The following is a 14,763-nucleotide window of genomic DNA, read 5'->3' on the forward strand; positions in this document are numbered from 1 at the left end:
ATAAAGGTAGTTCAATGTAAGAAGTATGTGCTTGAAAAAGTTGATTTCTTTCTTTATTAGCAACTTTTCAAGAAAAAAATTGAGGGACAAGATTATAATTTTACAAATGGTGTTGGCAAAATTGGAAAACTATCTTCAGAAAACTCAAGCAAGATCCAAACAAAACAACACAAAAAACAACTCAAAGTGGATCAAGGACATAGGACTAAAACCAAGAACTATAAACTCCATTAGAGAAAAGCTTGGAAGAACTCTAGAAGTCCTAATCCACAACATGAACAATCTTCCATGCATCGTGAAAAACCTACAACAAGGAGAGGATAAAATAAATGAGTGGGACCTTCTAAGAACAAAATCCCTCTGCACATCTAAAAACTTCTCCAACAGGGTAAAAAGCAAAGCCACAGAACGGGAAAAAATATTTGGTAAGACATGTCTGATAAAGGACTTATATCTAGAATTCATAGAATACTCCAGCAACACACAAGATAAAGGTAAACAGTCCAATTGCAAAATGGACCCAGGATATGAACAGATATTTCACCAAAGAAGACATTCGGATGGCGAACAAACACATGAAGAAGTGTTCAAAATCCCTAGCTCTAAGAGAGATGCAAACCAAAACAACTACGAGATATCATCCCACTCCAGTAAGAATAGCAAAATTTAACAGAACAGCAAGCAACAAGGTTGTAGAGAAACGGGAACCCTTATTTACTGTTCGTGGGAGCATAAAATGGTGCAACCACTATGGAAGGTGGCATGGTGCTTTCTCCAAAAGTTGTAAACAGAAGTACCATTTGACCCAGTAATTCCATTACTGAGAATATACCCTAAAAAACCAGAACTTCCACCCACACAGATATATGTCCACCCATTTTTATTGCTATGTTGTTCACAATAGCAAAGAGATGGAAACAACCCAAGTGTCCATCAACAAACGAATGGATAGAGAAGCTGTGGTATATTCACACAATTGAATACAATACAAGCACTGAAAAACAAGGAACCAATGAAATACTATACAAAATGGGTGACCTTGGAGAACATTATGCTGAGTGAAATATCTCAGTTACAAAGGACAAATACTGCATAGTGCCACTGTTGTAAAACAAGACTGACATAGGGATTGGGAGGAGTCTAAGAAAAGAAGGGATAAATAATTTACACTGCATTGAAATAGATGAGGGAGAGAACAGTTTAAAAGGAATATATGATTAGGTATTATTTTCATTACAAGATTCCAGAAAAAGAAATACATATTACTGTGGACTTGGGGGTGAGTGGATTGTATAACAATGAAAGATGAAAGATTTTTTTTTTCTTTTCAAAGAGAAAAGTGAACTTGGGGGAGGGGTGGGCAGGGAGGAAAATGTGCAACAATGTATGGGAAAAAATTAAATGGCAAGAATATGCTGAAAACACACACACACACACACACACACACACACACACACACATATATATGTTGTATGACTAGGGAGGATAGAAGGAGAATTGACCCCTTTGAGCTGTGGTGCTGGAGAAGAGTATTGAATGTTCCATGGACTGCCAAGAAGACAAACAGATCCATCCTAGAGAGGGTTAAACCAGGCTACTCCTTGGAGGCAAGGATTCTGGGGCTTCGTCTGACATACTTTGGACATGTTGCAAGGAGAGACAGGTCCTTGGAGAGGGACATCATGCTTGGTAGGGTAGAGGGACAGCGCAGGAGGGGAAGACCCTCTATGAGGTGGATTGATTCAGTGACTAGGGTAATCGGGATGGGTGTATCAGAGGCAGTGCTATTGCCACACGATAGAGCAGGGTTTAGGGTTGTTGTACATAGGGTCGCTATGAGTCCCAAACGACTTGACGGCACATAACAACAACAACAACATTAAAAAATTAACAATAAAGCATTGGTTTTGCTTTATTTTGGTTAATATGTAACATTGTCACTTTAATAAGGAATTTTCAATGTCCATTCTTAAAAGAAGAAAATAAAAACTGCATAGCATTTAATATTGTTCATGATCTGATCACTCTCTACATTTAAAATAATGTCCTTTCTACATTTAAAATATTATCCTTTCTAATTTACATTTTAGTAATACAGACTTGCAAAGAATATTCTGTCTCTTGACTTTGAAATGTTTGGGATATTATGTTATTATTTTATTTTTACTTATAATAGGCTTCCTTCCTTGCCTTGTTCAAAAATAAAATTTCCATTAATCTTCAATATTTCATGCAAAATGCCTTCTGAAACTTTGGTGACTTTCTTTGATTCACTTAGGGAATCTTTATATCAGATATTTTCGTACCTTTTACTTATTTTTCAATTTTCTCTTAATCTAATTTGCAACTATGATTTTAGGTTTTTCTTTTTAAATCTTAACTATAGCAGTCTTTCTCTAACATAATTTCACATAGATATACAATATATTAACTATAGAAAATGGAACCACTTTGCTGAAATTGAGGGAAAGAAATCTAGACTCGTAACTTTTTCAACTAGCCACTTAGTAGAATATAGACAATCTAATGCCTTAGATAATTTACTTTTATATGTCCAGTCCTCTCTCATTTGACTTACTATCTAGATTATATGTGGGTAATATTCTGATCTGAGTTGCAGGTTTTAAAATGCTCTTCTCAACTTTATTATATAATACCTATAAATTGTCTCCCAAAACTAGAAAAACTTATGATGATGATAATAGAAAAGCCTTATTACGTCAAAACTTGATAAAAATACATTAAAGAAAATAATATTTGATAGTTAGCATATGTATTGCCATTTAATAAAGAATAAAATGAAAGAAATGAACAGAGAGATTTATCTTTATTTACCTTAGAGGAATTTATTTTAAGATACAAATGGTAAATCTTTGGAATCTCCCTCCTTACACTCATATTTATTTATTTTGCCTTTTCTATTTCTTTAGTAAGTCAAAGAAAATTTGTTCATATAGAGCAAGAGTAGGATGAAAACTTTTGCTGATGACACTGACTATCTTATTTGACTTTATAAAATATCTAATTAGTAAAAATAGTATGAATAAAGAATAATTGATGGCTTTGAATTGTGATTCTGGGAGAGAATATTGAATATATCACAGACAAAGAAACAAAAATATCTTGGAAGACATGCAGTCACATTGCTCTTTAGAAGCAAAGATATGCCACTTCATCTCTAGTACCTTTTGCCATGTTATCAGAAGGAGCCAGTCCCTGGAAAAAGACCTCATAATGGGTAAAGTAGAGGTGCAGTAAAAAAGGAGAAAGCTGTTCAGTGAGGAATGGAATGAGCCTTAATCACATGCCAGAAACTGTTTAAAACTGGAAATAAACCTGTGAGAAAATAATGAATATATAAATTTACCCTCATGAAGAAGATAAGAGTAATGGTGCAGATATTTTGTGATAGAACATTTAAAGCAGAAGGCACAGCAGGGCAGCAGCATCTATGATGTGATCCTGTTTGAGATTTTTTTTTTAGGAATGGCAAGAATACACAAATACACACACACACACACACACACACACACACACACACCATTGACAGCAAATCTGAACTGACTCATAGCTTACCCCCTAGCATGTGGTCAGAGGCTGTAAATTACACAGGATGAGATTACCCATGCTGTTCTTTTTTTTTTCCAATATGAAAAAATATCTTTATTCATCATTATAAATGACAAATAAAACAGTGAAACTTTAATATGGACTTAAACTTTTTCAAATATTACTGGTTGTTTAAACAAAGTGTCATTATTTTTGCAAATTTATGATTAAAGCTAATAATTCGTAAAATTCACAAATGTCTCTAATTTTTTGTTGGTTTTCTTAAAACCCAGTTCTAGGTCCACTGGAATTTTTTTTCCTACTTAAAATGCATGTCGTGGTACCTACAATAATACAGACAAGCACAGTAGCCCCAATCACTGACAACACCAAGGCAGTAATGTTGATTCCAGTGCTCTGATTTCCACCAGAACCGGGATTCTGAGGATTATCATCAGGGCTTGTGTCTGCTTGTGGAATAAACAGTGCTACTTGAGCAACAGGTTTGAAATTATTCTCTTTGGATTGGCAGGTTTGACACCAGAGCCCAAAAGGATAGTCATGTCATGTTCCATTGAGTAGGACCCAACTTATACTTGATCCTCTAGCTGGTTTTCAGAGGCAGTAAATAGACAGGAGACTACCCCATGTTTCTTGCACAGCATAGCTCCTTACCCATAAATCCCAAGAGTTGCCTGGTAAAGAGAATAATGGTGATGAGTTGAGTGAAAAAGTTTGCAGGAGGGAATGTGAGCACATAGAAAAGCAGACATATGAACAGTAAATTGTAATGATATCTATATTATAAGGAAAAAAAAAGATCAAAAGCTGTTGGTTTGGTGGTGGCATTCTTTTGTTTTTTGTTTGTGTTTTGTGGGTTGTTTTTTTTTTTTTTGGTAGGGATGTGAGAGGCCCTGGTCTATATTTTCATCATTTCACCATGGCTGCTGCATTGAAAAATAACATGGAGTTGCAGTAAGAATCATGAGGAATTGAATATGCCACTGAAGTGGTAACATACTAAGAGAGAGGTCTGGAGTGAAAAACAATGTACACAACTTTATGAACTTTGTATGTAAACCAGTATGTTGTTGTTGTTATGTGCCATCGAGTCACTTGCGACTCATAGCGACCCTATGTACAACAGCCCTAAACTCTGCTCTGTCCCGTGCCAGTCACACTGTCTCTGACACTCCCATCCCAATTATCCCAGTCATGAATCAATCCACCTCATAGAGGGCCTTCCTCTCCTGCGCTGTCCCTCATAAATGTTAAAAATATAACTAAAAAAGAAAGAGGCATATTGGAGATAATGAGTTCCTGGAGATATTTCTACAGTAGAGGTTTTTATGATAATCGTAGTTTGAGTTATTTGTAGCTTGAACATTAGTAATTCTTGTTAGGTACCTTCAAGTTGACTATAACTTACGGCAATTCTCTAAATGAAGGATCTGGGGCCTGCCCTATGCTGTGTCCTCTTCACCGTCTCTGATATAATTGAGCCCATTATTAAAGTCACTGTGTCAAACCACTTTGTTGAGAGTCTTCATTTCTTTCACTGACCCTTCTCCTTTCCAAAAATTTTCTCTTTTCCCAAGGATTAGCCCATTCTAAAAACATTCTCAAAGTATAAGAGATGATGTTTCTCCATTCTTGCCTCTAAGAAGCACCCTGGTTGCACATTCCTCAAAATATACTTATTTATTCTTTTGGGAATTGATGGGATATTCAATACTTTTTTTTTTTCAACATCCCAATTCAAAGGCTTCAATTTTTCTGTTGTATCCATATTCATTACACAACTTTCAGTTGCATAACAAGTAATTTTAAAAGCCAATGGCTTAGATCAGGTACACCTTAGACTTTAGAGTGATGTCATTGTTGCCTGGCATTTTGGAGAGGTCCTCGACAGCAGAGTTTTCCAAGGCAATACCTCTGTTGATTCTTGATTTCTGGTACCAATTGTGGATCCAAATGAGATTAAACTGCTGGTAATTTCAGTCTTTTCTCTATTTATCATCATGTTGTCAGTTGGTTTAGTGGTGAGTATTTTTCTTGAAGTTGAGACATAATGCATATTGAAATCTGTAATCTTTTCTCTTCTGCCACAAGTGTTTTAAATCCTCCTCACCTACAGCAAACAAAATTGTGTCATCTACATACACGAGCTTATGATGAGTCTTCATTCCTGATACCACATTCTTCTTCATGAAGTCCAGCTTCCTGTATGCTTTGTTCAACCTATAGGTTGAATAGGTGTGGAGAAAAAATACTGCCCTGATGCACATTTTTCTCTGTTTAACAATACACTGCTCAGACAGCAGCTTCCTGGTTAGGTACAGATGTCCTGTGAACACTATTATTCTTAGATCCCTATTCTTTTCAATTTTAGTCTTAACTTGTGATACACACAGTCAAAGCTTTTGCGTAGTCAATAAAACACAGATAGATCTTCTTCTGGTATTCTCTGTTCTCAGCCAGCATCCATCTGACATAAACAATGATATGCTGATGCCATGGCATCTTCTAAATCCAGCTTAAGCTCTTGGCAACTCTCTGTCAATTTAATGTCCTAGATATTTTAAAATACTATTGAACAATGTTATTTATTAATATATTATTATTTAGTCTTAATTAATTTATAATTAATATATAAATTTTCTTTTATAATTTCCACATTATATTGGACCACCAGTTTTAGGAGTGGGAACAAATACGGATCTCTTTTCATTCGTTGGCTAAGTAACTCTCTTCTATATATCTTGGCATAGACTAGTAAGCATATCATTGCATCTGTTTGTTGAAACCTATCAATTGGTATTCTATCAATTTGTTGGGCCATATTTTTTCTCATTGCCTTAGTGCTGCTTGAACTTCTTCCATTGTTACCATTGCTACTTGTTAATATGTTACTTCCTGAAATGGTTCCATATCAGTGAATTCTTTTTGTAGAGTGTCTGTGCATTCCTTCATCATTTTATTGTTCATAGATTATTTAAATTTTGTCCCTAGCTTCTCTCTGTATTCTAACTTGAGGCTTGAATTTGTTTTTCAGTTCTTTTCTCTTGTGAAATCCTGAGTGAATTCTTTCCTTTTTATTTTCTGGTTCCAGTACTGAGCATTCTGTTATAATACTTAGCTTTTCTTCTCAGGCTGTCTTTTGAACTATTCTGTTCATCTTTTTTAATGAACCATTTCTTCTTTTTTACTTTGACTCCTCAATATTCTAGTGCAATTTTTAGAGTTTCTTTTTAAATTTTTTTCCTGTTTTGTTATTTTTAACAAAAGTCATAGAAAAGTTGGATTTTCATCACCCATTTTTGCACATTTCCCTCATCCCTGATTTCTCACTTCCCAGATGATTTCTTTTTCTTAATATTCATTCATTGTAGCACAATTACCTCTCCCCTGCCCCAGTCCTCTTTGCATTATTATCCTCTTATTCTGGGCTGTCTTCATATGTATGATGCCTAATCATATATTCCTTCTAAGTAGTTCCCTCTTTCATCTGTTGCAATGCATTGTTCATTATCTATCCACTCTTACCCCAATCTCCTCCCAAACTACCATGCCAGTCCTGCTTTACAACAGTGATGCTATGCACTATTTGTCCATTTTGACTGAGATATTTCACTCAGCATAATGTCCTCCAGGCTCAACCATGTTGTATAATGTTTTATGAGTTCATTGTTTTCAGGGCTGCATAGTATTCCATTGTATGGATATACCATAGTTTTCTATTAATTAGTTTGTTTATGGGCAGTTGAGTTGTTTCCATCTCTTTTGACATGCATTTTTTCTTTTCTTTCTCCCCTGTCTTTGTAATCATCTTTTTTCTTTCTTCATGTATGACGTCCTTGATGTCATCCCATAAATCATCTGGTCATCAATCAGTGTTCAATGTCTCAAGCTTATTCTTGAAATGGTTTTATGACTCAGATGGTATAGACTAAAAGTTATGCTTTTGTGGATATTTTTAATTTTCTTCATCTTCAATCTGAATTTGTACATGAGCAGTTAACTGTTTCACAGCCAACTCTGGCCTGGTTTTGATGTCTGATACTAAGTTTCTCCAATGATTCTTCCCACAGAATTAATCAGCCTGATTCTGTGTAGTTTATAAGACAAGGTATATATGTAGAGTTGCCTTTTTAGTTTTTAAGAAAGAATTTGCATTAATAAATTATTGATAAGGCAAATTGAATACTTCAATTTCCAGCCTCGCTTCCATCATCAAGTCTAAAATTTTGAACTTTCAGTCATTTTTCTTTGTTTATATGTGTTGCATCATGTTTGTTCAAATTTTGTTCAATTTAAGACTACAAAAGATGGAAAAAATCCTCAATTTCCTCTTCCTCGACTTTAGTTGTTGGCACATACATTTAGATAATGGCTGTTTAACAGATCTTCTTCTTATACATATGTATAGTATCCTATTATTCACACTATTGCACTTCAGAACAAATCTTGGAATGGTTTTTGTTTTTTGTTTTTTACTATGAATGTGATACAATGATTCTTTTATTTTTTTTCATTCATATAGTTGCCAAAGTGGCCAAGATGAGTCTATTTCAGCTTTCTTATGACTAGAAATGCTGACCATTATGCATTCCATTTCTTTTTACAATTTTGGATCTTTCTAGGTCTACAGATCATAGATTCCATGTTCCAAGCAGGTATGGATTTTTTGCACCTATTTTTCCCCTTGTCTGAGTGTCTTCCAATCTGAAGGCTCTACCATAACAGTAGTAGTGATCTAATTAATATTTTCTAAATAGACTAATAGTGTATGTCTATCTGGACTATGTATTGTGAGGGAAGTGGAAAAATTGAGGAAAATGTCAAGATTCTCAATTTAACAATTGTTCAAATGGTGTCTCTTGGACTTGGGAAAATAAGGAGTAAAGCAGATATGGAATAAGAAAATGAAGAGGTGATAAAGACAAGGACATTTCATATAGATATCTTAATTCAGAAATACACAGTTATATAGAAATATAAATTTAGGAATTTTTTGGCATTTATATTTGGGAGCCACCAGTATTTAAAACCATAGATAGGGATGAACAATGAAATAATTAAAAAAAATGTAAAAGTCAGAAATTTTACCTCATGCACATAGACATTATTAGGAGATGTGCAAAGTGAACTGAGGAAGTGTAGTCAGTGAGAATACTTGTTCTGTAGCCCAAGTGGGATATAGAAAATGTATCCAAGAAAGAATTAATTATATAAAATGTGGTTACTAAGTCATGTCAGGTGAAGAGAAGCATGATAGTATTTACCACAGGACTTGAAAATAAATGCAACCTATTTTCCGCAGGGGAAAGGTTATTGGTGAGTTTAACAAGTTATTTCCTTCATGTGGTTGAAATGAAGTAAAATTGACCAAGATTAAGAGACAATGGTAAGAGGGAAATGGAAAAAGTGAATGTTGGGCAGTTTTTGCTGCTGATTGTTGTTGTTGTTCTTACGGTGCCATCAAATTAGAACTGACTCTTAGTTGGCCCTCTAGAAGGTTTTCAGAAGCATTAAATTATAGCGGAATAGATTGACCTTCCTTCTCCCAGAGAGCAGGATTTGAACTACCTGTTATGGATTTGAACTACCTGTTTCTTTCTTTCTTCCTTTTTTTTTTTTTTAGTAGTGCAGTTTTTTATCACTTGGTCATCAGGGTTTGGAGGAGATGGTATTATTTTGTTTTTGTTGTTATTTGTTTGCTAAAGAGGAAAATAGGAATGAGACCAAAATATATGTTTTTAGGTCAGAAGAAATAAACCATATTTCTGCCCTTATGTAAATTATTTATTTGAAAAGAAATGAAAAACAAACCCAAACCCACAAACTAGCAATATAAAAAGGGAGAAATTGTACTAATGAAAAGAAAAAAATGAAAATCAGAAGAAAATATAAAGTAATTTAAAAGAACTACTTATGATGTGTAGAAAGACTGGCTAAGCATAGCAAAAAGGGGGGGAAACTGAAGAAAAAGGATAAATTTTAGTAAATAAAAATGGAAAATATCACAAACAACTTAAAAGCCATTTACAAGCTGAAAAGTACCAATAGTGATGTTAATATTCAAATATATGTCATTTGGTCTTAAACTTTATATTAAATCTATACATGTAAAAACAGTGCAGGAGGCTTGGATACAGGGACATCTGTCCTCTATCAACTCTACAAGTATAAAGAGTAAACATTTACAACATGGCAGCATCCAAAATACAACACCACTTCCTATTAGGTCATACTTACCCTCCAATTCCTTGAACCTATTTCTATCAATTCTAACATCAAATGTCTCTCCCAGGATTTTCACTGTTCTGCTAATGGGTCTGCTAATCTGTTGCAAAGGTCAGACAGAATGCAGAGACAATAATCAAGATGAAGCTTCTCAGGTTGCTGCTCACAGGCCCTTGACCTTTCGGATCAGTATTACAAAGTTCTTTTAGTCCTACCAAATACGGAATAGAATCTCCAGGCTCCAGAGTAAGCCTGGATGGTGAAAACCCTCAGCCTTAGCTTCTTTGTGCAGCAAGTACAATTCAGCTGTCTCTGATTGATCTGTCATTTTTTTAACACCTCTCCTGGTGCTACTTCCCCACTGTCATCACAATCTATCTTGTTCTTTCTTAATGGTACCAAGATTTTGTTTTATGTACCTGAACCTTCTCAATTTAAGCCTGATGAGAAGGCAAAACTGGCCAATCTCTTCATTAGTACTCCACATACTTTGTTTGTATGTTTTTATCTAAAAAGTGCTGTGTGTCTTAGTCATATTATTATCATAGTCCCATCCAACTATGTGTTAAAGAAAATAAAAAAGAAAGTAATTTTGAAACACCTACTATACTACATTATATTAATGGAATGATTCATATTCCAAGATTTAAATCTTTGAAAAAAGGGGAAAACAAAATCCTAATATAAGCTAAGTTAAACCTCATGGCCTAGTGATAAAAATCTAGACTACAATCCCAAAGGCACACAGGTCAAATCCACCAGCTTCCTCATGAAAAAAGGATGAGAAATCGCCTCATTCTTCTCCTGTAATTTACCGCCTCTGAAAATCTGCTGGAGGGTCAGCTATAAGTTGATTCCAACTCCACAACACACAACAAGTGAAACCTAATTGTACAAAGATGCAAAACCACAAATAACAAGGAATTTAAAAAAAAATACTATCATTGTAAACATAAAGGGTATTAAATAACACATTTAAGTGTAACTATATAACTTATTTTAACATCTTAATAAATAAGCTCTGTTGAAATGATAAATAATCCCCAAATCTCAGTAGCTTAAAAAAAAGTTTCTTCCTCTTTCATGCTACATTTCGAATACATGCCGTTTTTTCTCTTCAGAAAGTTATACTGACAAAGTTATTTGCATATAAAAACTGTCAACTATAAGCTCCATTAAAGTAATATAAAATCATATCTAAACTTTAAGAATACAAACTTTAAGTCATTAGACTTGCTCAATAAGAGAGAGTGGGCAGATCAATCAAAAATATCTTATGTGTGCATGTATATGGACATGTGTATTTTCATTTATATCTATTTTTCCTAGTATTAGTTAAATCTGCTGTCAGGGACCTCTCCAGAGTGCTTAAAAGCAACAATGTCGGTTTAGAGAGTAAGGTGCACCTGATCAGGGCATGGTCTTCACAATTACTTGCTATGCATCAGAAAGCTGGAAAATAACTAAGGAATGCAGAATAATCGATGTCTTTGAGTTGTGGTGCTGCAAAAGAATCTTGAACATACGATTGACCACAAAGAAATCAAATAGTTCTGTCTTGGAGTTTCTCCTTGGAGGCTAGGATTTTAAAGATCCAATTCACACACTTTGGGCATGTGGCCATGAGAGACAGATCCTTGGAGAAGGACACAACATGCTCAGAAGGATGTAGGGACAGCGCAGGAAAGGAAGACCCTGGGTGAGATGGACTGATACAGTAACTAGGGAAATGGGAGGTGAGTCGAAGTCAGTGAAACTGGCTGAGGACAGGGTAGGTTTCAGAGCTGTTGTTCATAGGTTCACTATGTGTCACGGCATAACAACAACAACAACAACATAAAACTAAGGCTTTATGAGAAGAACATAAAATCATTACCCACTTTATTTATTAAACAAACATTTATTGTTGATACACTACTACATGCCAGTTCCTATGGTTCAAACTATAATGTGATAAAATTAAATACGTTCCTTTTTTATGAACCTCAGAACCTACTTCAAAGTTCACTTGATTGAAATCTATGAGTAAGTGTTCATGGTTTAATAAAACTCCAAAAATTGAATACAGTCTTTTGTTGTTAGGAATATCCATGCATTTCCCTCACCTCTCAAGAAGTTATCACAAAATTAAATTGGTAAACATAGACTTTTTGACATTTATTATTTGTAGATATTACTAAATTCAGTTTCAAAAAGTAAAAAAAATATTTTCAGGTAAAAATTAATATTATCACCATATAAGCCATTTTCAGTAGTGTCCTGGGTTGAGTTGTGAAATTGTAAACACAGCTAAAGATTGTGGAGATAAAACAAATGCTTTAATTTGTAGCTCAAAAACAAGCAAGCAAGTCTGATACCAGGTTACCAAACCTCAGTTACTTGTCTCAAAAATACTTGTTCTGAGAAAAGAAGACTGTGAAGATCTACGTTATTAGAAAAAATAGCTTACTGATCAATACTTGCTTCAAGACCTTGCTTTATTCTCTCTAACAATTCATAGTTAATAAGTTATGAACTTTTTGCATCAATCTCTTTCTCATCTTGGTTTTCACTAAGTATTAATTATAATTAATAATCATTTCTATGAATCACTGCAAAATATTTCATTTTCAATAGCCAGTGAGAGTGCAAATGAAGAAATTATTGTATAAAGATTCATGAATGTCTATTGTAACACACAATCTAAAACTCTAGAGATCTACAACCTTTAAAAAGAATTTAGATCTTCTTCTTACTATTAAAAGGTCCACAAATTAAATGAGACCATTATCCATTATGACTGTAGACTAAAGCATTTAAAAGGAGATATTAGAAGACGAACATTTAATATGAACAGACCTGGGCTTTTTATCTGGAAGTGCTAACAAACTCATGATTTCAATTTATATACAGAGATTTCAATTTATACATTTTATAAATTGTCGAGTTAATAACTCATAAAGAATTCTAAAACTGGAAGAAGTTCTCTTAAAAATACCTTCCTTAGGGAAAAGATTTTATTTAATAAAGAATTTAATAAAGAATATGACTTAAAAACATGAAAGGAGTTGGCAGTACAACTCCTTACCACTAAGTTGCTAAGGAACAATGATGTGTGAACTACTCTATAACGTGGAATAATCTGGAAAGCATTCCAGATGAATGAATGAACTCAGTCTCATAACAACAAATAAATATTTTTTTAAAAATATGGGGAGGATATATATATATACATACATACATATTTTTTCAATACTTTCTGGAAATAGTCTATTCGTGAATTATTGAAAAGAATGAAGTATCATTGACTAACCTCATATGTTGTTGGACCAGGAGTAGTCTCTTTCGGGACATCTTCAAATCGTTTTGTTTTTAAAAATAAAGGAATGGAGCAAGATTTTCTTAAACTAGGACTGTAGGTAGCAGGCCCTAAGAGAAAAAAAGAGGTAAAAATAATAAATTTCTTTCAAACAACTGATTTTGGTCACATTCATATTATTTTTAGGTTCATGTTTCAAAGAATAAACTCTGCAAGAAATAATTTTGTGCCCATTCTGTTTGAACACTTAAAGATTAAGACTTTGACATACAGTAACAATAAAGTGATAGCATCTGTTCTACAATAATTAAAGAAAGCATAGTGTTAAAATAAGGAAAAGAAGGAGGAAGAAGAGAAGAAATCAGTATCTTTTTAACACATATACACATCATACAAAAAAAAGATAAGTAGTCCTTTTATTTCTTATTCATTATTAGATTCACTAGAAAGTCGTGATTATAATCCATATATATTCTTAAACTAAAGGAGCTAAATAAAATCAAGCTTTGAGTTGCAATGCTTAAGGATGGTATGGGCAGAATACTGAAAGATTCAGGGAGCGTTAAAAGATGGAAGGAGTATACAGAGTCATTGTAGCAAAAAGAATTGGCTGACAAGAAGAATTTCAAGAACCAATATACAATCAAGAGGCAAAGCTGATGAAGGAGGAAGTTCAGGCTCCTCTGAAAGACTTGGCAAAAAATAAAGCCCCAGGAATTGATGGAATACCAATAGATATATTTCAACAAACAGTTGTTGCCCTGGATATATATGCTCACCAAGTTGTGACAAGAAATCTGGGGGACAATTTCTTGGCCTACTGACTGGAAGAGATCCATATTTATTCTCATTGAAGAAAAAAGAAAAAAAAAAGCTGACCTGACAGTGTAGAAATTACTGAACACTATCACTAATATCACACACTACCAAAACCCTGCTGAAGAGTATCCGGAAATGAATGGAACAGTATATTGACAGAGAACTACCAGAATGAAAAGCTGAGTATAGAAGAGGTATGGCACTAGCGACATTATTGCCAGTGTCAGATGGACCTTGTCAGAAAGCAGAGAGTACCAGAAGAATGTCTGTCAGTGTTTTTTTTATTCTAGGCTAATGTGATGAATTACATTGATTGTTGTTCTTATGCTGAACCATCACTGCATAACCATTAGGAATTCTACTTGTTCATGATTAATTATTGTTTTGATATCCTGTTGTATTCTACTGGTAAAGGCTTTGTTAAGGAGTTTTTTCATCTATATCCATGAAATATATTGGTCTATAGGGTGGTGTTTTGTCGTTTTGGGGTTTTGTTTTTCTTTGCTTTTGTTTTTGATTTTTTTGTAATGTCTTTGCCTGAATTTGGTATTAGATTCATGCTAACTTGCTTCAAAGAAGGACTCTGGGAATGTTACTTCTCTTACTATTTTTTTTTAAAATAATTTAAGTAGAATTGGTGGCTGTTGGTCTCTAAATGTTTGGTAGAATTCAGTTGTGAAGAAATGCCAGATAGGATTGTTTTTTAAGGGGGTAATATTTTTATGACATGCTCAGTTTAGTCTTTTGTGATAGGTCTGTTCTACAGTTCTATACATGACAATTTTAATCTGGGTTGAGATTTCTAGGAATTTGTCCATTTCCTCTAGGTTTCCAAATTTACCAGAGTATAG

The 14,763-nt window shown here is 34.0% G+C and overlaps 1 protein-coding gene across 1 annotated transcript in view; it reads right to left on the reverse strand.

Moving 5' to 3' along the window:
• The window catches only part of STPG2 (sperm-tail PG-rich repeat containing 2), a 555,694-nt gene that overhangs the window by 62,006 nt on the left and 478,925 nt on the right, over positions 1–14,763 (reverse strand). Inside the window, exon 8 of the mRNA XM_006893099.1 lies at positions 13,088–13,203. Coding sequence (XP_006893161.1) covers positions 13,088–13,203 — 116 coding nt within the window. The remainder of the gene's footprint in view (positions 1–13,087; positions 13,204–14,763) is intronic.

The sequence above is a fragment of the Elephantulus edwardii genome, unplaced genomic scaffold (assembly GCF_000299155.1).
Source record: "Elephantulus edwardii isolate Elephantulus edwardi_28Jun2011 unplaced genomic scaffold, EleEdw1.0 scaffold00122, whole genome shotgun sequence".
Taxonomy (NCBI): domain Eukaryota; kingdom Metazoa; phylum Chordata; class Mammalia; order Macroscelidea; family Macroscelididae; genus Elephantulus; species Elephantulus edwardii.